At 26.8% G+C, this 27363-nt stretch overlaps 1 protein-coding gene across 2 annotated transcripts in view; it reads right to left on the reverse strand.

The window, feature by feature from the left end:
• LOC107445120 (potassium/sodium hyperpolarization-activated cyclic nucleotide-gated channel 2-like) overlaps positions 1-27363 on the reverse strand; it is a 622718-nt gene that overhangs the window by 57161 nt on the left and 538194 nt on the right. Inside the window, exon 5 of one of the 2 annotated variants that reach the window (XM_071178706.2) lies at positions 10312-10395. The exons of the other annotated variant lie outside the window; for it this stretch is intronic. Coding sequence (XP_071034807.1) covers positions 10312-10395 — 84 coding nt within the window. The remainder of the gene's footprint in view (positions 1-10311; positions 10396-27363) is intronic. 2 annotated transcript variants of the gene reach the window in all.

Below are 27363 nucleotides of genomic sequence, written 5' to 3' on the forward strand. Positions count from 1 at the left end.
TAATAAACAAAAGAAAACTCAATGTCAAGTGGGAAGTCTGTCAGATGAAAGATTTTTTAGGGGCAAAATTTTGCTACATATGTGGAGTTCTAAGGAAAATAACGAGGGATGGCAGACACACAAGGAAAAATGCATGCATTGCAATGGCTGTTGCAAATTAAAACAGTCAAAGTGAGTACTTCTGCAGAAATTGCGGAAATAGTAATAAAAAATACAAAGTAAGAAAACGATACAAACCATAGTACTATGGATATAACTGCCAAACAAACGAAAATCAAATCGCATCCTACTCCCAAAGAACAGATAATAAAAACATCGAAAAAGATTTTAAACTACCTCACATGATAGATGTATTATGATAATCAACATAAGTAACCATCACCTCAATGTAGGAATTCACACTGATTTATGATGGTTCATCATAAGAATAGCATATTGTTTTGATGGTTTGTTCATGTTGAGCCATTAGAAATTTCCATCTTAGTTTCTTAGAAATCAAATGTAACGATTATGAACCACCATCACCCCAATGTCGGAATTCGAACTGCTTTGAGACAGGCCAACATAAAAAAAAACCAAAATTATTTTAATGGCATATTCCTGCTGAACCAACAAGAATTTTTATTAAACCATAATGGAAATGCACTTTTGTACCATTATGGACTATCGCGGATTTCCATCATAGTATCTTAGAAATCAAATGTTATAAAGATCATGAACAACCATCTTCTCAATGTAGCAATTCGGACTGATTTATAATAGGTCAACAAAAAAAAAAAGCCAAATTGTTTTGATGGTATATCAGGAATGGAATGAACAATTGGACGAATTATTAAGTTTAATGTGAGGACCAGATCTTTCGTAACAGATTTTGAATCACTCGAAGAACTCCAATACAACACAACAGAAATATTCCAAGACCATTGATTGGAACATAAAACCTCCAGAAGGAAGAGGCATTGAAATCAACATAGATAATAGCAAGATAAAATACGACACGGTAGATACGATAAAGCTGTTCTGCTAACAAAACGGTATTTCACCGATTTTCATCCGAATAATTAATATATTAAAACCGTCTGTTCAAATTCTAGTTATTGCCATACAGTTTCGTTTAACGTATAATAACAACAATTTTTTAAAAATCATTTTCAAATTATTTTCTTTTCTTGCTTTTATTTTTATAAGGGTGGATCTTATAAAAATAAAATTAATATCATAAAATATTAATATCTGGTACAAGAACTAATTCATTTCGCAACTTTCGTAGAGGAAACCTGATTCAATATAACAAAAATCGGTTGTAACTAAGGATTTTTGATTTTTATGGTTAAAATTTGTTCTCCTATGGTAAAATAAGGAGTGTGGCTACGGAATTATTTAGTAGTTTTTACAGAAAAAACTTGTTCTTGCATGGTAAAAAACAGCTGCGGTTACGGATTTGCTTCTCAAATTTTACGGTTTTGCACAACTGCTAGTTTAAAACCCTCAATTTTACCGTATTTATTTTTACAGTATATGTCAAGTACAGTATATGTAATACGGATGAGATGTGAAATAAATGCTTCTCATTAAAGATCTATGTTTTCTGTTTAAAATTAAGCATAAGCATCTTTAGAGTATTAACATAAATAGTTAAGATTAATAATGTAATAATGATACGTTATTTTTAATTAGATTATTATTATTATTACTATTCTCTTTTAACTAAGTCAATAAGTATATTGCTGTCGACTCTCACCTTTATGTATTTTTTCTTAACGTATTACATTTTCGATAAATCCTTTTGAATGCTTTTTTACCCTCTTTTTTTTGATAATGGGATTTTTTTTTAAATTCTGGATTTTCCAAAGTGCATAAATATAAAATAAAATGCATGCTTATGATAAATACGAAATATCCGCAGCTTTCAGTTATGTAACAAACCCATTGTGTGTGTGAAAATAGAATTTCTTAGTGTTCAAAAAATCCAGTTATCAAAGTACCTTTAAAGTTCATGAAAAAAAATCATATTGCCATTCTAAAGGAGAAGCATTAGAAAATATGGATGAAACTCAACATAACAAAATGCTTCTAGAGTTTAATCGATTATTTTCAGTCTCTAAAAGTAGCAAAGTAAATTCTGAAACACCGTTGAATACCTTTTATTGCTTTTATACCTTAAATCTGTAGAGTTTGGCAATATTTAATTCCATAATAAATATAAATGAAAAAAATTATAATATATATATATATATATATATATATATATATATATATATATATATATATATATATATATATATATATATATATATATATATATATATATATATATATATATATATATATATATATATATATATATATATATACGAAACAAAATTAATAGATACAAAAAAACACGAAGAAAATTAAGAAAAACAATAAGTATCATTTATTGCGCATAAGCTGCAAGTAAACAGAACTCATTAGATAAGCTCAAAATAAAGATAAAACAAAGGAAAATTACAGACATATGAGAGAAAGGGCTATATTGGTGCAATATCAGAAAGCACCCTTTTTTGCGGATATAATCGTGTTGGCTGATGAAAAGGTTATCTTTTATTTTCCGGATTTTTAAAAAAAATTTAATCCTTTTTTTCCCCCTAGTTGTTTTTTTTAATTTATTTTATTGTTATTTTTTCTTTCCCCTCCTTCTTTTCATATGTCATTTCATATGTTTTCCTTTGTTTTATCTTCATTTTGAACTTATCCAATGAGTTCTGTTTACTTGTTTACTTTACTTATATATATATATATATATATATATATATATATATATATATATATATATATATATATATATATATATATATATATATATATATATATATATATATATATATATATATATATATATATATATATATATATATATATATATATATATATATATATATATATATATATATAGATTTCACTATTGATTAGAGAGCTAGAAGAAAGTAAATATTGTATTTAGGAAACTCCACGAATCGAAATCGTTACAACTCAACAACAAATCTCAACACAATGGAAACCCAGGAAGCACTCAAGAAAATGAAGTATTTTGCTTTTGAATACTCTGCAGAACCCTTCAGAATGTTCACTTCTGCTTTTTCATACTTGTTTCTCTTCCACTCAGAGATCAGAAATTGCTTTGTTTCCTTTTCGTGAAGATAACCGATATTCAATGGTAAAACAACAATTTGTTGTGAGACTTGGTCCTTTTCTTATAGCAAATGAAAGACGTGTTCTTATTCAACACGGAGTTATATCCTAAAGTAAGTCATGCGGCTGGATACTTATGAAATAGTTGCTTCATTTTTTAAAGATAATTGCTTTATTTTTTAAGCTAACGTAGGTCGCATGAACTTACTACGAAATGTGTTAGTCCAGGATTAGAAATTTCTGAAACAAAAATGGTTTACTATACAGTACGAGGATTAGGAGGAAATTTGGAATAAATTAGGGAAATTCTGAAAACACGATGAGGAAAGAAGCTTGACGAAGTTCTGGAAATACCCAGAGAGAAAGAAAGCATCATGTCAAACAAAAACCAGATAATATTACCCGAAATGCGAAGCACTCCAAATAAAAATAGAAAATAAAAGTAACACGCCTAATTTCTGTTCTACAAGAAGTCAAATCATATTACGAAAAAGTGTTATCTCAAAAATAAACCGGTTTCAACTAATTCTGATGATAGAACATTTAGGTGTAAGAATTAAGTAAGCAGAAGAAAGTACTCGAACGCTAATGTGATATTCAATCTAAAAATAGTGACTCTAAAAACTTTGCGTTCTGAAAAAAATAAGAATTTTTGAAAAATAATAACGCAGCAGGTAATGACGCATGGTTACTTAATTCACGCGCTTCTCCACTCATTAAAAAAAGCCTTTCGAATTTTTGTTCTAATGACAGGTACTGAACTTTTACGTTCTTCACCTCAGAAGATGCAGGAAGTGTTGCTCATTTAATATAACCCAGTGGGTACCTATGAACCTAAGTCACGGAGGCGAGCAACATTACCTACTCCACACTGCAACAGATACCCGCTCATATGGTGGTCTCATACGGTCACCCGTTCACACATCAATAGGGACAACACATAGAGATTATAATCATGTCTAGACCCGGATTCGAACTCGCAACGATTGGCTTCGCAGTCAGACACGCTAACCGCTTGGCCACCTGGCCGGTGAATTCGAAAGTTTAAAACACAAAAATGTATTAGTATACTGGTCAGGTAAGGACTTAACTTCAGAGTCTGAAAGTAGAAGAATTTTAAAAAGCAAAATTATTTTTAATGACTGAAAATATTTTTACTATTAGCGATGTTTCATTTGCTCCAGATCTAAGAAAAAATTTAATTTCCGTTTAAGTTAATTGATGAAGGTTATATATTAGAATCAGGTGAGAGCAATGATCTTTTAATTTTAGTAACAATAAGGATATTGTTTTTAAAGCAACAAAAGTAAATGATCGTTCCAAAATTAATACGGAACTTTTCAATTAATACTGATTCTATTGATTGCAATGTTGTAAAAAGGTTCTTTTTGGTATAAAATATTTTGAAATTTCTGATTATGAATTGCGTGATTTAAGTAAACTATTTCATGTAAATCATGCGAAAATAAATGCTGAACAAACTAATTTTGCTCTAGAATTGGTTCAAAATGATTTATCAGGACCAACTAATACTGATTCTTTGGGTAATTCTATAAGGCATTTTTCTTATTTTTTGAAGCATAAATAGGAAGTGTATGATATGTTAACTGATTTTTAAAAAAAGTATAAAAAAGTTGATGAATAAGAGAAATCAAACGTTTCAGAGCAGATATCATATTAGAATTTGTGAATGATTTTGATAAATTCTCAGAAAATCTGTATAATTCATAAAAAAGTTGTACCTTATAATTTGGAAAGCAACTTTAATGCCAAAATGGTTATAAAAGTTACAGTGGATTAAGTTGGAACATTTTCATACTACAGCGAATTACCAATAAATTTTGGTGATGATGCTTAAACTTTAGCACTCACATATCTAATCTCACGTCGTGCAAAAACAAACAAAAATTTTCGCTTAAATTAAGTTCAGAAAAAGAACCAAAAGTAAGTTACTTAAAAACTTTTGGGTATGTAGCATACTTCCATATTCCTAACAATGCCGATATAGTTCAGTTCCTGTTAAACGAGGAATTTTTGTTGATTATTCCAGAGATAGACACGCATAGAGTATTTATGACATTGCCAAATATTTATGATGTATCTAAAAATATAATGATTTGGGTGAGATATGTTAAATGTGATGAATCGATTAAAGAAAGTAAATTTATAGCATGCAAAAACAAATCTTACGATTGAAATATTGATTTAACGAATAACAATCACTAATCGAAAGGGAAAATCAAAGATGAAAGCGGCATAGACAACGGCATTAACTTTAGAACGTTCTGAGATGTTCAGAAAAGATTAAAACCGCAATATTATCCATGAATTCATCCGTGAAAAGCTCACACACACTCCATAAATTATGATCAAGCAATAAATAGCCATATATGCCCATAAAAGAGGAACGCTCTGAGAAACGAGTTTTTGTCAATGAATAAGATTAATAATCATAACGTTTTCAAGTTAATAGATCAATCAAATGAAGAAATCAATAACAAAGAGAAAATAATTAAGAAAAAATAGGTGTATCTACCCTTTTTTTCTTAATTATTTTCTCTTTGTTATTGATTTATTCATTTGATTGATCTATTAACTTGAAAACGTATTAAATATGTATATGAAAAAGTAGTTTTTATAGCTCAGTTGCAACAGTATATAATCAAATTAAAAATGTAGTGAAATTTAAAATTATATTCATATTTAATAAACACAGAATCATTAAGGTGAATAATTACATTATCTGCAAAACTTGATTTAAGTGTTAAATTTTTTGATATTAAAACTGCTTATGTATGTGGACATATTAAATAAATTGTTTTTGTGGAAATTCCACCGAGTTATGAAAAAGAGCATGGTGAAAATAGCATGTATGGTATACCCCAATTTGGTAGAAATCAGCATATTAAATTAGAAAATGAACTAAAAGAGATTAGCCTCAACAAACTTGCATCTGTTAGTTATGTATTTACCAAAACTGATGAAATCAATTTTTAGCTTTTTATGTTTACGTTGATGAATTAGCAATATTTCCTAACAATACTGAATTTTGTGAAGTTAAACCTTTAATCTTGAGCAATCATTTGTTTGAAATGAAACTGCTGAAATTTTAAATTTTTAGGCATAGAAAATTATAATTATTAAAGAATATAATTTGAAGCATGAAATGGAATTACTTTGTCTCCAACTCCGAATATTGACTCATTTTATAGTAAATATGAGCTAGAAAAATGCTAAAAAGCCAATCTTCTGAACAAAAGGCGAGAATAGATGTTTTAGTTCAACATAAGAGTTAGTTATACAGACATATAATCAAGACATTATCGGTGAAATTTTATATTTGGCAAACAGAACGTGTCGCGATATTTTCCCTGTAAGTTGTTGTAATTTATGATTAAGTTATTTATCACAAATTAATGAACGTTTCGAGTTGGAAATTAAAGTTTGGATAAATAAATTTTGAAATACTTAAACGTCGAACAGAAGACGAAATTTTGTTTTATGGATTTGGATAAGTATTTGGAATTTTAAACAGTAGTGCAGATGTCAGCAGGGGAAATGCTGAAGATGGTAAATCCTTTTCAGGGCTGTGCAAGGTATTTCTCTGATCTTCTGGAAAAGTAGAAAAAAAAGATTTGTTGGATTCTGATCATGTGAAGCAGAGCTATTTATTAGTGCTGAAGCAGCAGAAGAATTAAGATGGATTATTAAAATGTTAAGTGAAATTAACTGCAAAATTTCCATTAATGCTCCAACTGAAGGAATATTTTTTTGATAGTCAAACAGCAGTTGCCTAGTTAAATAAAAGTAAATCATCTGACAAAGCTAGACTTGTGACTTTTAAATTTTAATTTGTTCGACATATGATTGACGATAAAATTTTAATGACATAATGTGTTTAATAATACTGATGACAAAATTTTTCTAATTTTTCTCAAAAAGATGTTAAAATTATTAAGCGTAAGTTTTCTTTTAAAAAAATATTTTTTTTTCGTAATTTGTTTTTGATAGATATATTATTGTTTTTCAAAAATTAGATATTTTTCACAATAGGGGAGTGTAGTATTAATTGATACTACAAAGGTTTCTTAAATGACGCCAGATGACAATTTTTTATGTTTAGCAATTGTTTGTATCTTATGTCATGATAATAATTCGAAATTTCATATATTATGTTTTAACGCAAATGGAAACATGGATCTATTTAGCAGCATACGTTGAGCCAAATTCATATAGTATTACGGTTCAAGGTAACGATATTGAGGTTCAAAATTTTGATGATTTTCTTGATTGAAAATTATTTAAACGGAAGTATTTTTAAAAATTTTTGACAAAAAGATTTCTACGCTTTTTTTAAAAATTATGCTCGTTCTTGTAGACATTAGAATTTATTTCCGTTTTCTATTTTATTAGCTACATTAATAGATAACTCTCACATAAACTTTACTCGTTTTCATATTATTTGTCTCTTCTTCATAAGCTAACTTTTTAATGCAATATAATTTTTTCGTAACATTGTATAACTTTATAAATTATGTGATTTTCTAGTTTGGAAGGAAATCAAAATCAACATTTTTCTTTCTTTTAAAAGATTTAACGGATTATTTTTGTTGTATTTATATAAAGTTTTTGATTATGTTTTTATAAAATTTTTCTCTACGTAATAACTTTTGAAAAAATTTAATGTTACGTAAAGGTTTTTTAAAAATATTTCAGATATTTATAAATGAATTGCGAAAACAATAGCGAATCCTCATTTCTAATTTGCAAAAACAATTAATATTTTTAGCTGGTTTAAAAAATTTCTTCAAATCTCATATACTGTGTGAGCAATTAGTTTAAATATACACATTTTGAAATGTCTTTAGTAGCCCTTAGTTTTATTTTACATACAAAGTGATCATGAAAAAATGATATTATAATAATTAAAATTTAATTTTCAAAGTTAATACAGTTAAATAAGTGACGACAAAACAAAGAAAAGTATTCTAGAGATTTTTGTCTCTTTTTTACCCAGCAGTTATTTAACGCTGGTCTACCATAATTTCAGTTTTACTGAATCATCTTTTTTAAGTAGATTATTTGAAGCGTTCTTTAAAATATCGAGTGTTTTTGACAAAGATGGATTTGACGATTTTAGTAGCTCTAATATTAATTACTATCTCCTACTTTTAAATCTTGCATTGCATAATTGAACAATGGTTTCAGTAATGTTTTTTTTTTAAAAAAAAACTTCAAGTGATGTGAATTAAACTTCAAGTGAATTAAAACTTAGAATGTTTATTTTTTATTTCTAAGGTGATTGCTTCAAGAAATATTTTTCAAATATTATTCTTTCTTAAAATCCGGTTATTTTTGTATGTTAAAGGTTTGTGATGCACTGAGAGAGATGTATGGTCAAAACTACCAGAACATGATGAAATTTACCGTATTTATGGCTCTACGGGGACGCCAATAAGCTCGGTAATTTTTACCGAAGAGCTTTGCTAAATACTTTGGTAAAATTAATAATAAAATATGATTTTATAATATGATATAAAATTTGATAAATCAAATACAATTTGGTAAATGAGATAGCATTGGTAATTTAGCATGGCATGAAAACCATTTATTCGGATAAGTATACTTTTAAGTTTGGTATTTTTAACCAAATACGTGGTAAATATGTTGAAAACCAGAGTTTTTGGCAAACATTACCATGTGAATGGTAAAATTATCAAAAAATGGTACCGTGTATTTTTATCTTTTACCAGAATTATGTTGTTTTTTTTTGTTAATACCAGAAATGTCATTACCATACATTCCAGCAATTTTACCAGAATTTATTTCTCTATCTACGGTAAAAATTTATTAACTAGTATGTATAATGATTTTTCTCTTACTACTGAGCTTTCCCTTTAAATGGTATTAGTAATTTTTTAGAAAAAAAACAAGCGAAAAAAAAGTAAGTGAATATAACATGTAATTACTTAATACCAAATAATTTAGGTACCTTTAAACAGAGTATGGCGAAGTTGTATATGGCAAGAAACTAAATTGAATTTTATAATATCAAACGGTTAAAACGTTTTGAAGCGAAAGCGCCTTCTGTTACTTTGCATTTAAAAATACTTTACAACTTTAATTATCTTACCATTTAACGTAGCTTTAAATGCTCTTTGTAATGGAATTTTTTTTAGAAATTCTGGTTGTATGATCCTTAACTAAGATAAAAATCTGAAATTCTTAGTAGTCTAAAATATTTCATGAAAGGGTGATAAAGCAGAAACACCAGCCTTTGCAGAAAGTGCATCAAATAACAGAAGTGAAAAGATTAAACAGGCAGATATTTAAACAAGAAAAACAACTACAGCTAAAACAAAAATGTTTCACACAGGCATCATGCAAGCAGGAGACTAAATAGCACAGCAATGCGGATAAACCAAAGAGATAACATTCATTTTTTTCAAGTTAATGAATTAAATGCTAATTTAAAACCAAGGGAAATTGTCTTACTTTAGATAACCTGATACAAAATATATATATTTCCTGAATTAACATTGGCATTTAAAATCAAAAACCTGGTGAGTTAATGAAATGATTGAGGATTTGAGAAATCAATTCAAGAAAAATGGAAAAGATAGAAATGTTCGGTTTGCTGCGCTCCACTTAAGAAGCTAGATTTTTTTCTACGGATTTTTAAATCAGTTTTCTAAGCTTGTCAAAAGATGGCGTTGCTAGTTGAGAAATATATTATAAAACATTGTTTTCAAAACAGAAACCATTTCTATCTACAATACGGCGCTGCCTGAGGACAGATACGTCCATGCAAATATTTCAGTTAGAATGGATTGAAAAACAGAAGAAAAAAAAATGCTTTTATGAATTTATCAACAATGCTAGCAGTTGAAGGATTTAGTAACTAATTTTGAAATACAGCAAAATCATGGCTTTTTAAGCCGAATGCAGCAAACCGCAAATATTATTTGATCTCTTTCCGTCTTTCTTTTGACTTTTCAAATCAAGAATCAATTTTGGGACACTCTAAAATTTCGAAGGTTATCTCTTTGATTTAGCGTTTGGTGTATTTTTTTTGTGATAAATTTGTAAAATAGTAAGAGTTATGGGGTAATGTTGAGCACCCCCTTAGTATTTACGCACCTTTAATGCAAACGATTCCCCGCATAATTCGAAACAATAGCTGAGTGGTCCCGTGCTTTGAGTGAGGGAGGCCAGGTTGTGCATCTGCAAAAAGGGATGAGTCAAATATATAAGTACCTAACTTTTTTTTGCTTGTTTCTAAGCTACTCTCTAATGCCTACTGCTGTTAGACCTAAAATTTGTAGATTGAATATGGAATTTAAACAAATGTTAAGTTATTTTTATTTTTGCTAGTTTTTTGCAAACGCACAAAAAAATTTTTATTCCATTATATTATTAATATAATTCCATTGTATTAAAAGTTATTCCATAATATTCCGTTATTTTCTTAAAATCTATCTTACAAGTTGTTTCCAGACTTGCCAGTAGCTGCATCTGTTTATAATTTATAAAATTAGAAAAAATTATATTTTCAAGAAGTTTTCATAGTATATGTTTGTTAATGCTTTTAAACTTTTGAAATGTATCAAGTTAAAAAAATTTTTATGAGGCAAAAGCAGAAATGAAAATTTTCTGTAATATCATATTTTTACGGATAATCCTGCTTTGAAACTATTTAGAAGGGTTCGTATTCTGATTAAATCTGATACAAAAAAACTGAATACATCAAAATTTTGTTATAAAATTTAGATAAAAGCGTCTTTTTTTTGCAAATTGTTTTGGTAATTTCGGTTTGATTTATATATATATATATATATATATCTTCAATTTGTTTTTAATATGATAATATATTTTCTATATTTTTCTCATGCGAATAATTTTTTTATAATATAATTCTTGAGTAATTAAAATTAAATTTAAAACATTTAATTTGACCTGATATTTATTATTTTAATTAATTTAAATAGAAAGTAATAGTTGTAAAATATTTTGTAGATATAAACCAATTTTGTCCTTTCCAAATAAAATTAAAATAGAGGAATTATTTTGATTCAGAGTGTCAAATACGTTTAATTTTTAATTTATTGAGCTCTAAATTGAAAAATAATTCTAATTTTGTTCTTATAGGATATTTTAATATAACTTTCATTGTTATAGATATAGTGCCATACAGACTGTCAGCATTAAAAAATTTATTTTATTTCATTTTATTATAATTTATTTATTTCGAATTTGAAAACAAAAACTCGAAACTGGTCAAGTATGCAAAAAATTAATTATTTTTCAATGGTTTGGAAGAAGTACATTTTAGTAATATTTTCAAAATTCCATTTAATATATAGATAATATATTCTCATAAAATAAAATATACTTTCAGTTAACAGAAAGCGAGTATTAGATAAATGCTAATATATATCGTTTGCTAATTTCATAATTTGGCAATGATTATTTATAAAATTAGGTTAGAGCTCCGAAGGGGCATATCCAATAAAAAATTATAGAATTATTTATAATTATGATTTTTATCTTATAAAAATTTCACACTCAGAAGTGTATTTGATCTGTAGGATTGTTTTAAAATAAAATATATAGTTGCAGAACAAGAGTATAGGTGTTCAAAATTCAAAAGTAGCTCTAAACGAGGAACAACGTTTAGGATTTATGTCACGTGAAAATATAATATTAGGTGCGGAAAAATGTTCTAAATTTAATATAAACCTCAGTATGTTATTAGTTCCTATTTAGTAATTTAGTTCCTTCATAAATGTGACCTTTGCCTCATTTCCTACCTTAATCATTTAAGCTTCAGAAGAAAATTTAGCAACAACTATTTTTTCGAAAGTAAAAGAAAAATAATAGTTTTTTTTAAAACTTTTTATATTTTTGAAATTATATTTCTTTTTATTTTACCTAATTAAATAATGAAAAAATAGGAAAATATGCGATACAAAAAATTTTTTTAGAAAGTTTCTAGTACAAGAAAAACCATCAATTATTCTATTATCAAAAATAGAATCACTTTCTTTTCAATAAGTGAGAAAAAGACAGTTCATATTTCGAGTTTTCCAAGAGTTGTTTGATTTTTCTCGAAACATGTTCAGCTGTGCAGAAAGCATAAGCATAAAAGGGTGCACTATATGAATAGATTAGTAGAAAACTGCTCACTAGCATGCAAAATGTTTTTTTTTCTTTACAAAATTTTAGATTATTAAGTTTGTTGAGTATGAAACATTATTTTAAGGGCCTATTTAAAAAGTACATAGTTGTAAATATTTATTAATAATTAGAGATTTAAATTTACTTTATTATGATAATAAGTCAAAAACTATTCACGTGCATCTTTTATTTATAAAGCTAAAAATCATATTCTAAGCCATTATATGAAAATGTGATAAAGTGAAAAAGTTATTTAGATATCTGACTCTTGTAGATCATTTAAGTGTGTATATTGCTTATTTAAATATGCATATATTATATATTATTATTTTATTTTAATAATTTGTCAAAAAAAAACAATCACGTGTATATTTTATTTGCGATGCTAAAAATCATATTCTAAACCATGTTTTAAAATATGATAAAGTGAAAAAGTTATTTATATATCTTACTCTTGTAGATAGTTTAGGTATGTATACTGGTTATTTAAATATGCATATGCTTTTTTATAGTTCATACAACAATAAATTAATTCAAAACTAAATAAAAAATATTACTAATAGTATTATAAAAAATTTTCCCCTCCAAAATAACTTTTTTTCCCGAATATGTTACTTTTTTTTAACTTTAGTTGTTTTTTAAAACTCAAATTTTTATTATTTTATTTCGTATCCTGTTATATGTATTTTTTAAAACTCAAAATCTTATTAATTTATTTCGTATCCTGTTATATATATTTTAATCGGACGAATTAGAGATGTAAATAATTTTAGCATCTGAACTCATTAAATTGACATTTTCCGCTGTTGATTGCATCGAAAAGAAATGGGAATTTTAAATCTCTTTTTTTAAGTTTTTGACACAAATTTTATACATTTACTTTTCCATCTTAGGAACTATGCGCAATATATTTTTATCACACTCATGCAAGAAAATAAATAAAGAACATACATGATAGCATGAAATATTCCTTATAGTAAGTTAGAAAACAAATTGAAATAGACAAAAAATATAGAATAATAATTTAATTCTTTTAAATTTAATTTACATTCATTAATATCGTTTTACATTAAATTACATAGCATTTAAATTGCTGTGTAATCTATGCAATTAACTGAATACCATCTGAGACTAATTGAGTTAATTTCGACTCTAGGTACTTTGAAATAGTTCATTTTCAATTTAGATAATTGGAAATATGTTTAGCCCTTTTTAAAACAAATTAATTATTAAGACAAATTACCTATTTAAGACATTTTCACAAAGTAACACATAAAAATCACAAAACATTCTCAATAAGGCAAACGAACAGGGTTCACATCAAACATACATACATCAATAATAAACATGCTACATGAAAAATGCAAGGTAGGACTATATAAGAAGAAATATATGTTGCACACAAAGATAGAAGCATCACACACCTATAACTTACCTGTTTTTAAGAGTATATCGTGATAGCTTCATAGTGACGTATAGACAGTGATCTAAATTCTACAAGTTACTCTCTAGAAAATATTTTAACGGTGAATGTAGGAAATCTTCATACGAATATATGGTAGTAGTAAAAATTATGAAAGCATAATTTCTTACCAGCGTAACTCAAAACGAATTTTATAGCTATTTTTACCATTGTTTATTAAAACAATTAAATATGTAAACATGGAAAGATATAGTTTTGAATCATATTTAGATATTTGTTCAATCTCCAAACATCGCTTAATTCTTATTATTTATTATCAGTTTTTTTGCAATCACATCCGTTTGAATTTCTTACATGGTTTAAAAGTAATTTTTTAATATTGAAGTATTTAAAGCTATAGAGTTTTTTTATTTGATGAATGATTTTCACATTCTTAGAAGTAATTTCAATCCTACACTAAGAAAAAATCATGGTGAAAATAATAAAAATATGGTAAAATTTATCTTGTTTCTTGCTCTATGGGATCACCAAAATTCTCAGTATTTTTTTTTTTTTTACCAAAGCACTTTGGTTAGGATTTTAGTATAATTAACTATAAAATAAGATTTCAAAGTATGTGATAAAATTTAATAAATATGTTAAAATTTGGTAATGTTATCGTGGCACATTGGAGCATGGCATAACAACTATTTATGCAGTCAAATTTACTTTTTAGTTATGCATTATTTTATTAAATGTATGGTTATAATTATGAATAATTCATAAAATTGCTATCTAATAATTGGTATAATTTGTTATAAATATTCAAACGGTTTAGACAAAAAATGTGAAATGATTAAACTCATTGCAGAGCACTTCAGTATAAACTAATATTTTGTATTAGTTTAAAAAAATTTAAATTTAAAAGTAAAGCATTGACTAGTTTAATTGAAATGACAGAATTAAATAAATAGATTGTGAGTTTTAGATCAAAATATTAAAGGAATCATATTTAAACAAAATTATTATTAATGTTTTACTAGTTAAAATTATTATGCTGCTTGACTCTAAACGTAATTGAGAAAGGTTGCAAACATTAGTCTTTAATTAAATACGAAACTGATTTGAAATACTTTTCTCTTTAGAGACATTTAAATGACTTGAAGCATTAAAAATTGTCTTGCAGTAAACAATAAGAAAAATTTGTGTCGTCACTTTTGCGGCACGTCATTATTATTTGACATCAAATACTAATTAACTATAAACTACGTAATCTTTATTTTTATGATGTTTTCAATCCTTGTTTTTCGAAATCTTAGTTTTAAATTTATCTCTTTGAAACTTATGTTATACGTGTGCAAAAAATGATAGTTATTTGTACAACCACAAATTGGAATGAACATGGAAATATGTGTTTCTAAAATCTTAAAGGTAAATGTTTTCATATGACAAATTAATTAGATGTTTTATTATGAATTAATTATTAATTTAAAAATGTAAAATAATGAAATTAAAAGCAAATAAGTAATAACATTTTTAAATTTCTTTTTACAAAAATCGGTTTTAAATGCGTATTTCAATATGGCGTTTGAAAAAGAAGGCATTTTTAAAATACAAATTGGGAAAAAATAATGGATAAAGACAAATAGTGTTTTCGTTTTGTGTAATGTTACAGTAGCTATATAAAATAACCTAAATAAAATTGGTGGAATAATTAATCAAAGAATTATCAAAAACTTATCATATGAAGATAAATAGTATTTTAACTAAAATCAACTGTAATAATACTGTATCAAAAACTCCGAATAACAATAGGAAAAATGATTAAGTATTTATCAAAAACTTATCTAAACGTAAAGAAAAATAATTTTTTAATCATCTGAAATGATATTTTTACTATATCGGATAACCCAAATAAAAATAGAAATGGTACAGGATTTATCAAAAAATTAACAAAAGACAAGAAAAAAAAGTTTCGTAATCAACTGTAAAGATACTCTTACTACATAAAATAATCCTCACGAAAAATAAAAGAAATGATCATGTATTTTCTTAAAAACTTAGCAGAAGATAAGGATAAATAGTGTTTTAATTATCTGTAATGATAATGTCACTATAAATAAACAGCATCGCAAATTTAACAACAACCTCAACTAAAAATAGAAAAACTGGATTTATGGACCAAGGATTTATCAAAAACATACGAAATCAAAATCACTAAAGCATCATAAACAATAACGCAATTAAAAATAGAAGAAATGATCAAGGGTTTTTATCAAAAACTTAACAAAATATAAAGATAAATAATGTTTCAATCATATTTAATAATATCGTTACAACATAAAAATGAAAGAAACGATAAAGGATCTATTAAAAACTACACTTGTAAAAACATGAATCAACTGGTCAGAATTGATTCAACTTTAAATCATAGTAAGGGTAACTTGAACAGGGTATACGGAATGAATTTGCTGCTGACTTTAAAAGTTGTTAAACTGAGTATTAATAATATCTTTGAATCATGTTATAAAGGTTTGGAAGTACTATGATATAGAAAAACGTAGCACTATATTAAGGTTATAATAAATTTTGTAAGATATTAAGGTTGAATTCGATTCAAAATTTAAAGATAAAGAGAATAAACTTTAAAAAAAAACTTTTAACACTTATTAAAGAAAAGGAAAAATAATATCAAACACATAAAAACACTTCATGTAAATCGGATTATAAAAAACCTTTACACATATAAGTATATTTATCTATAAATATTATCACGATGTTAAATCCAAATGCAATTGACGTTTATGGTTGTTTGAATATCTAATAATTTGCTGTTGGTTGTAAAATTGCTTGAAGTCACATCCAATGCTCAAAATCCAATATTATTAGTTAAACATGGAACGGAAGGGTTAAAATTAGAAACTTAATGGAAGGTGTAGATGAAGTCGGAGTTTTCGATTTCCGATTTCTCGAAAATTTGATGTTTGCAGAACTATACTACTTGATATGAAGTTCAGGAAGACGGTAATAAAATATGCATGCCATTTTGCAGATTCTATCCGAAAATATATTCATGACACATTTTCTCTGAAGTTGAATATGGGTTTTTCATTTTTTACCGAAGCGGTTTGGTAATGGTTTTGGTAAAATTAACTATAAAATATGATACTTTTATCATAATACATTAGAGCATGGCATAAAAACCACTTATTAGGCTAAATTTACTTTCCAGTTTTACATTTTTTACTAAATATGTGGTTATAAGAACTATAATATTGAAGACCAGAATTTCTGTCAGGTCTTTACCATGTGAACGAAAGAATTGAAATTCCACGTAGTTAGGTTTTATTACCTACAAATGTGTTTTTGTCTTTTTTTTTAAACCAGAAATATCACAACAATACAGGTAATTTTACCAAACGTTTTTCTCCGTGTGATTTCAGGCAAAAATGAATTGCATAATATGTATATTCCTTTATTCACATTTTTACGAACCTTTCTTTTTCATACAATATCAAAGCATTAAACACGAAAAGCATTTTAAATATTTTTAAAGAATGTCGCAAATTACTTTTTGAAAATTCTTTATAGTCAAAATTTTGTTGGCTAGCTCTAGTTTGTTAAATTTTGTTTAAATTTAATTTTTTGATAAAATGTTTTCAATTTTTTCATACGATTCATTTAAAAATTTGAGCATTATAAACTAAACTCAGTGGCACGACAGCCCATAGAGGGCCAAGGCCTACTGAGCCGATCTCAGTTTTCATGACCTTGGGCTCTGGGTGCAAGAGCAGATGTTCCGGCTAGGTGGCCAGCCGAACGCGGAACCCCCAGTGTTTAGTTCCCAAGCATACTTGATACTCATTTATCGACCCACTGAAGGGATCAAAGGTTGAGTCAACCTTGCCCGTCCCGAGGATCGAACGCAGGACCTGTGGCACAGGAGAGTGAAGCGCTACCACTCTGCCACCGGGCGTCTTAGAGCATTAGAATCTATGATTTATTTTAAATAAAATAAATTAGCTTCTCAATGTCTGAAATTGTTTTTATCCCAGTTTTATATCAGAATGAATTAAAATTTGAAAAAAAAATTATTCCGTCTTAAAAATTATCAGGAAAAAAAAAAAGAAAAAAAAAAACCTCAGCCAGTGAGATCTAAAATTATGCTACGGGTTTCATTTAGTCGAAATAAGTGAGAAATAGTATTAAAGTTATTATCCATTTACTTGTTATAGAAAAAAAAATTGAATTGAATAAAATCACTCAAGTTTTAGTTTATTACTTCGAAACTAGTTACTACTATAGTTATCTACTTAGAAAGCTAGTTCATTTCATAATGACTTTTTTATAGTTTATATAAGTAATGCGGGCAAGTGATTGCTTTTAGGATGCCTTAAGAGTCTTTATTTTCCAATTTTCTTATAAAAATATTCTTCTAGAATTCTTTTTAAAAAAAGTGAGATTTCTCTACATTAGATATTAAGTACATACTTTTATATTCAAAATAAAAATTTAGCAGTGTAACAATATGAAATGCTAGGATAAAAATAAGATGTTTTATAGATATTTATTTCCATTAGCAGAATAACAAGTTTACACATGTTCCGTAATTTGGTAAAGTAACTACAAAAACAAATTACTTCGTCTTACATAAATACTATTAAATTTACTCTTTTACCAATCAATTAAATTTAATAAAATTTATTACTCTTTCAGATTTAAACTGTTGAGTTATGAAAAAACTGAAACAAGTAAGGCCTTTCATTTAAGTAAAAATTAATTATGACATCATGTTCTAAAACTGGTAAATACTATGAGATTAAATGAAGTTTCTGAGCAAACTGATTTAACGGATGAAACTGGGATCATCCATATTTAGAGCATTATAAATGACTTTCCGAACTTTGCCCTGAGGCGTTAAATAGACTTAGGTAGACGTAGATTAATTTATCATAACTTCTGAAAGAGAAGCAATTTCCTCAATGTGATAGTGATTGATTGGTTTCTCTTAAAGTGTGTCTATGGAAAGGTAGGTGTTGTCTAAAGACTTTTACTTTAAGAAAAGGGGTGTTTTCAAAAATATTTTATGCTCTGATTTTATAACAATTGCAAGATTTTAAAGTAAATTTTATTTGCTTATATTTCCACCGCAACGATCTAGTTATTTTAAGACATTTAAAAATACGTAATATTGTCCTAAAATCTGAAATGTAGCAGCGTTTAGTAAAGAGTATTTTAATTTTTCAAAAAAAAAATATTTCATCTATTTCTTTGAATATTTTAAAAATATCCTATGAAAATATCTTTCCTTTATTTATTTCAATGTTTTCAATTTTTTATATTGGTTTTCATTAGCAACTTCTGTAGAATTAAGACAAAAACAACTATTATTTTGACTTTTAATTTTCAATCACTAATTTTTTGTCAATCTAGTTGGATATTTTTATTTATTCTACACTGAGGAGAATAGTACTGTCAAAACTACTCTCTAGAACATGGTAAAATTTACTGTTTTCATGTTTCTATGGAACACCAAAAAAGCACGGTAAGTTTTACCGAAGCGCTTTGATAATGATTTATAATTAATAACAAGATATGGTCTAATAATATGTGAAACAATTTGGTAAGTTCATTTAGAGAATGTCATAAAACTCTCCATTAGGTTACCTTTGCTTTTTAGTTGCGTATTTTTTGACTAAATATATGGTAATGAGAATTATAATTTTGAAAACCAGAATTTCTGGCAAACCATTTAGATGTGAACAAAAAATTACCAAATAAATGGTTTAAATATCGTACATTTTAGTTTTTTTAAAACCAGAATTGTCATTACCATGCAGTGCGGTAATTTTACCAGAATTGTTTTATCTGTATAATGTGCATAGTTAATAATGCATTGTAAATAAGATATAAATGCATAACTAATCTAAATTTAATGACATTTTTTCTGAAATATATGAATATTGTCACGTTTATATGTGCACTAGTTCTGAACTATCTTGATTTGCTTTGGTAATTATGTATTTTTTTATGAATAATGATTCTTACAATACTGATAAAAACTAAGATATTTAATTTTTTTTAAATGAAAGGGTTTTATTACCCCTAGTGTGATTTCTTGTGAGATATCTTTGGGCATTATAAATATAAATTTTATTTTTGCGTCGTAGATAAAAGGTTAATTCTTATGCTCGTCATGAAAATCACCATTCCTTAAAAGTTAAGGACTCAAATTACAAGTACGATTTTACTAGTCGCCTTCCTCTTGATAAAATTTGTACTTAAATCTTGAACTCCTCATTTCAAAACATTACTAAACTCTAAAGACTAAGCTTTTTTCAAAAATCTTTTCAAAAAGTGAGCGACTTTATTTCATAATCATTATTTTTAGTTTGTTTATGGAAGCAATAATAGTTTTAAAATATGAATTTATTTAAAGATTATTTGAAAAAAATATTTCAGTTTTCTGCATTTTAATAATAAAAACTAAAAAATTTATGTATAATAGTGGTACGATTAGTCACGTTTAAATGTAAAAACCCGCATTAAACATGCAGTTAATAAAGAAAATTTACTTATAAATAAAATCACATTAAAGTACATTTCTGATTTAATCAACATGCTCTATACCTCAAGGAATTAAATTTTTGAGTCAGGTATATCTCACGAAAACGTAATTGCATTCTGTTATCTCTTTGCCGAAATAAATGTTTTAGAAGTTATTTAAAATAAGAAAGAATAAAGGTGAACTTAGCTTGAGTTGATGAGAAATATTCTACAAAAGATTTACAAAAGAATCCTTTCATTTTATTCAGAAACCTTACGTTTGAAGAATTATTTCCATTTTAAGTCTTTTAATATTGCAAAGTTAAGGAGGTAAACATTTGAACGCTATACTTCCATGGATAGATATTACAAAATAATCAAAAGTAGAAAAAAAAGAAAAATTGAAATTTTAAAATGTTTTAAAAGACCATAAAGGAAATATAAAGTTTAATCGGGAGTATTTTTATACTATAAAAGACTAAAATAATATTAATCATAAAGTTTTTTTAAAGTAAAGCTAATATAAAACTATAAATCTATTTTAAAACAATCTGAATAGGTATTTTTTAATCGAATAATAATGTATAGATGATAATTGTTATAGATTAATAATGCTTTAGAATAAGGATTTAACATTTTAACAATAAAAAAAAAACTTATGCAAAAACCTTTATTAAATACACGGTATTGAAATATGTAGTATTCAAAAAGCATATTCATATTTTTGAACACTATAGATCTCGCTATAAAGTTCATAAATAAAATAAGTCAATTCATAAATGAAATCATATTAAATTGCATTTTTTTGATTCAGGCAGCATGTTTTATATCTCAAGAAATTAAACTGTTGAATCATGAATTGTTCGCAAAACTTAATTACATTCTGTTATTTCTTTGCTGAAAAAAACTTTCTTGAGGTTATTTAAAGTAAGAAAGAGTAAAGCGAATTTAACACGAGCTGATGAAGAGGAATAATATACGAAAGAATAAAAAAAAAGAAAAAAAAGAACCCCTTCTTTCTATTTAAAAACCCTACAATTTAAAGAATTATTTCCTTTTTAATTCTTCCAATGATTTTTCATCAACTTCCACTGCATGTGCCGGATTGCATGAACCTGTACTAAAAGTAAATTTAACGTAATAATGGAAAAGTTAAAGAAAAGTTTGGTAATGGAGGAAAAATATATGAGAGTGAAAAAAAATAATTGTAATGAGTTCTTGCTCTGCTACAAACATTAAGGCACCCTGAAATGACTTTCGCTGCAATAAAACGTAATAAAGTAAAACAGATAGCAATGCAAGCACTCTTTAGAAGGGATTCTGAATTCTGAACTTCGATTTTTTCCCCGAATTACACTATAATGTTATGCTGTTATAAAAGTTTTTTTATGTTTGTTTTTGGAGCTATAAAATTAGGATGAAGGAGAATTTGATGTGTTAGGCGAAAAAAAAAAGCGTATAGAAATATGAAGAAAAAAACATTCAATTATTTATAGGGTCAAATAACTGGATTACTTCAACTTGTGTTTGTTTTGTGTGTGTTTGGAAATTAAACTTGAGTGTTATGGAAACTTTGCTATTACGTTTACAGTAATTTTGAAGTGTATTGATATATTTCAACGATAATCGATATATAATCGATAAAAGCAATTTGTCAAATCTATCCGACATGAAGATTGAAATCCTTTGGCAAATAATCGACCAATATTTCGTATCAATTAGTAAAGTTGATTGAAACTTATTTCGTATTAAATATTCTTATCAATTAAATCTGACAAGAAGAACTTTTACGTCACCAGTACACTTTATCTTTATGTAAACAAAACGCCATTTTGGTTATATCTTGAAATTGCACAATTATTCGTCTTTAAACTTCTAATATATCGTTCAAAAGCACTTGCTACACGTTTAAAACATGCTCTACCATCATTTTCTACAAGAATTTAGTTATATAATTTAAATATACGCTAATCATTAGCCATATTTACAAAGCTTCGAAAAATACAACTTTCTGGTGCTAGCCAGCAGATTCGTGTAATCTTTACCAATTATTGGTATTAAGATAAAGTAATCATTCACACAATTTTTAAAGATTTTCAACGCCCACACAGGTGTTACACCAAAGTGTTTACAGTGTAAAGTGTATAGTCCTAGATTATGGTTTCTAGTGAAGTTCAAACTGAGTGTAATTAAATACTTCTTAGATTGTGAATTACTAAATAATTTTTATTATTTGATTCATTTCAGGTCAGAGTATTCCCTTTCGGACTGACACTCCTTTCAATTTTACTGACATTTTGTGTAATAAACACACATGATAAAATATGCAAATCTATGAATTTTTCGTTTTTTAATTTTAAAATTGCTCAAGTTATAAATATTTAAAAAAGAAAAATTTCCATAAACAACAGCAAACCTGCATCCATATAAATTGCTGTAACTATTTTTGTAATTGTAGCATAAAGAAATTACAAACTCCATTGCAAAGCTAAGAAACAAATATTTCAAGTGATATCCTATGTACTCTTCTGAGACTTGGTCAAAATTACGAAGTGACCTGATTCGACCTTAAATATCTCAACATGTGTCCTCAAAAAGCTGCAAATTTTTTTCGTCTTCTTACTGCAACACTTATTTATTTTCTGCACTTGTTCAAATTTGTAACCTGGTGTCGCAACTAGAAGTATGTAATGAATTATCATAAGGGTTGCGTTGCAGTACAACTGTGTCTTTTTACATCTCAGGCATTAGACATAATTTACAAAGAAAGGTGAGTAAAAATTATTAAACAAATCTTAAATTCCAAAAGTGTTTTTTTCTAAATGCAAATATCATTTATATCAAAAGTAATATTATAAGTATTATTTGTATCTCACTTTGCATTATGAAATAAACCCGACCTGTTTTTATTTTTGCATTACTCTTCATAACGATCTGTTTTTTTTGGTCAACGTTTAATATCAAAGGCCTCTGAAGGTACGTGCATGACAGTGAGAGTCACGTGGCTGTAGAAAGCTTATTTTAACTTGTTCTGAGGTAATATTTACATCTAATCAGTTATGCTTGAGGGACCTGGTGATTTTGAAAGGGATAGTTGGCAAGAAGTATATTTATTTTTGTTGCTGTGAAAAATGCGAACAGTTTATAATCATGCAAGACTGTACTTTCTTCAGACTCTTTTTGAAATAAATGTGATTATTTTCACCCAGAAGATAGCCACAAAAGATTTGACTTTCGAAGTCCAATTTGTCTGATGAACCTTTTCATGCAAGAAATTGATTAAATTATCTTCAATTGAAAAATGCACCTTTAGCACACAAGCTCAAAATTAAAATCACAGAAATCTGAAGATCAATTAAGATCAATTTTTGATAAGCTTATTAAAAATCTTTTTTTAATGGTTATAAAAAATAATGAATAAAAAATAAATCTGTAAAATCGTAAAATAAGAATTAATCATTAAAAAAAAGAATTTGGATGCTTTAATTTTAAATTCAAACATCTGCTTCAGCTCTCATAGTAAATGATAATTCTAATTAATCAAAACACAAAATTAATTATTTAAGACTCTTCTAAGAAGGGAAATGTCTTTTTCCCTTGTAAAATATCAGTTTATTTCCTTTAGTGTATTTGTCTTTTTTTTAATTCAAGATTGCTTAAATTACTTAACATTTATTAAATAAAACCACTTAAGTACTGTTGCTTTTAAAGAATCTATAAATTTATTTGTTATCAGGCTAATAAAAGTTAATAACTGATATTTTATTTTTCGATTAAACTAAAAGAGGACAAATGAACCAGAATTTTGTTTCTGTATGTTTTTAATTTTTTAAAAAATATTTCGAGAAATAAGTAATATAATAATAAATAAATATTAAGAAGTTGTAAAAAGGGGCATTGTTCTTATAGCCAATTATTTAAAAGAATAATTACTTGCATATTATTTAAAAATTATTTGACCACGTAAAATTTGATTTAGGCAGTAAAAGATATATATTTATATATATATATATATATATATATATATATATATATATATATATATATATATATATATATATATATATATATATATATATATATATATATATATATATATATATATATATATATATATATATATATATATGGGTGTTTGCGTGTGTGGGCGCATAGTTTAAAGATTTGGTTTCGAAAGAAATATTTTACTTCATATTTGTTTGAAACATGACATGGTTTGCAATAAAACCAACCCCCCATAGAATTGATTTTTAGAGTTTTATCCTGGATTTCCAATTGTTGTCCTTCTTATAAGATAAGTTCTGCAGTGTTATTTCTTCTTAGAATTGAGTTGGAAGAAGTGTCAAATCAATGAAGACGGGTCATCTTGAGACCAAGACTCATTTTTTTCTTCTTTCCCTTTCCTTCTCTGTCTGTAAATAACGATTCTCTGTTCACTCAGGCGTGGATGACTCAGACCAAGAATTCAGTTTCATCCCATGGGTACACCAACATATTGCGTTTCTGAGAGGGCCGTCCTTTTGTAGACCAGTCATATTTCAGATATAAGCATAAAAAGGTATATTTCAGAAAATACTTTATTTTTTTGGAGAGACAAGTTTAAATTCCTTTTATTAAAAAAAAAAACTATTTGAAAAAACCTCTAGTGTATTTTAAACTTAAAAGATAACTTAATATATAAACAACTGTTTATAAAATGTTAAACCTACACTCGTTAGTTGAAACATTTAAGTATTGTTCAAAGCACATAGTTTATTGGGGATATACTATGTGCTTTGAACAATACAATATCCATGCAAAATAAAATATTTTCTTGACCAAGTTGTATTTTAATTCGGTGTAACTTTTTAAAGTAAATACTAATAAGTTTCTATATTTGAAACTTAAAGTCAATTTTTAAATCTCTATGACACTTTTAGCAGTTTTTAAAAAATTAAATAAACTTATGCTGGTCAACCATTTTTATTTACCTTTTTTAAACCCAGTAGAATAGAATTTTTGCTTTTAAAATTTTCTTTTCTTAATATAGAGACCCAAGATTTAAGATTTAAGATTTAAACATAAGTGGTAAAATATTTAATGTAGAACCATTTATTGTACCAACTCCTTCTCTTTGAAATCTTAAATATGAATCTCTTTTTTTATTGAGATTCTTATTCTCCAGAAAAAGGTAATTATATCTGAATAGTAGATTTAAGCATTTTGCTTCATAATAAGATTTATAATATATGTCTAAGAGTTATTTTGTAAAGTTTAACGTATTTTTATTTGAAGGATAACAGTTTAAAACATACGAGTAAAAAAATGGTGTTTAAATAAAAAGGATGAAAAATATTTTTTATTATTTAAAATTGGTAACTTGATTTTATTATAAGACTTCAGTAAATTTAAATACCTTCAAATTAAATTGTCGCTTTAGTAAAGAAATATTATATTAATGTTTCAAATTGCAGGTGACAATTAAATTGAGTATATCTTTAGTTTTTGATAACTTAGTTAGCCTACGTAAATGTTTCTAGCATGCGTTTTCACTACAGCACTTGTCGGCAAAGTTCAGTGTACTTAAAATACAGTGTACACAATGTATATTTAGTTTGACTGAAATTCGACTCTGCTTTTATATATTTTAAATACTTTTCTTTCAAAATTAAAAAGATAAACATTTTGTAACGACGCTGTTTCGACAACGCAGACTAAAGCTAAAAAAAAAAAAAGCGATTTTTCAATATTGCTTGCGAACAATTCATCCTAGAGGGGTGAAAAATATTTCAAAATTATATATTTTTTTCAGTTATTTGTACGAAAAACATCAATTCAAAAGGTGAAGCCTTTCAAAAGACGCCTGGGAAACTTTAAACTGTAATACTGGATGCGCGTTAACTACATTTTGCAAGAAAGTTTTTTTTATTTTTTATTTTATTTCCAATGAACTGCACAATCGGTCTTGCCGATGAGCAGACCTAGTGCGTTCTCTAGAGGTGGTCCATTCTTTCAGGACCACCACAATGGGTGAGATACCGTTGGTCATGTTAATTTGGACGTCTAGTTTCTGCCACACTAGATGGCAGCACCGAGACTCTATTTGGATGCTAAAGTGCACTAGGAATTTAATTTTGCCGGAAATGCCAAGAGCCAATAAGGCACTACAGGGATCTTCTACATGACGCATAATCATACGACATGGCTACTGACGATTTTCTACATCCCGAAACTCCGGTGCCTGGGCCGGGGATCGAACCCGCAGACTTGGGCTCAGAACGCCGACGACAAACCAACTACGCCACCCAGCCACCTTTTTGCAAGAAAGTAATCAGAGTATTTAAACCATTCCAAGAAAATTCGCAAATTACAAGAGAAAAACATAATCCAAAATATATGGTGTCTCTCTCTCATTCTAGATTTATTAGATTTCTATTAATTTATCCATATATACAAACTAACTTTCACTTTTTAGTTTGTGGTAAGATATTAAGGTGGGCCCAAGAGTCTTAATTTTCAGAATAAATAAAACAAATGAAATAATTTAGTTATCATTCCTTATCTTTCAGAAAAAAGGATAAGCTCCCATTTTGGGCTCTCAAAATGGGAACATTAGCACTTAAAGGAATAGAGAGATCATTCAAAAAATTTGTAATTGTACTTATAATCTTAATTTTAAGCAAAACTACTACTTTCTAATACTGCCGCTTTTTGTAGAAGTTCTGAAAATAAAAATTTTGCTATGCTTTATGTTTTTAATTGAAAGTTAACTTCTCTGCACGTGTAGTCTTTTTTTATTTTCGAAAATTCAAATAAAAAAAAAATTTAAAATTTTTTTAAATGATTTTTTTAAAAATTATGTAACTTTTCTAGAGAAAACTATTATTATCACCTTGAACTCAGATAAAATAAAGCAGATATGTGTAACAGGTAGTACCAGTTACGAATTGGTCTTCAACTTTAAAGATTTTTAAAAGTTAGCTTATTTTAGTTAAATAAAACTTGACATTGGATACGGTGGACGTAACGTAGCATTATAAATAAAATACTATTATTTCAATAATTTCTGTAAATAGCTACCTAAAACT

This window comes from Parasteatoda tepidariorum, chromosome 6 (assembly GCF_982258835.1).
Source record: "Parasteatoda tepidariorum strain Cologne lab strain chromosome 6, Ptep-v5.0, whole genome shotgun sequence".
Classification (NCBI taxonomy): Eukaryota; Metazoa; Arthropoda; class Arachnida; order Araneae; family Theridiidae; genus Parasteatoda; species Parasteatoda tepidariorum.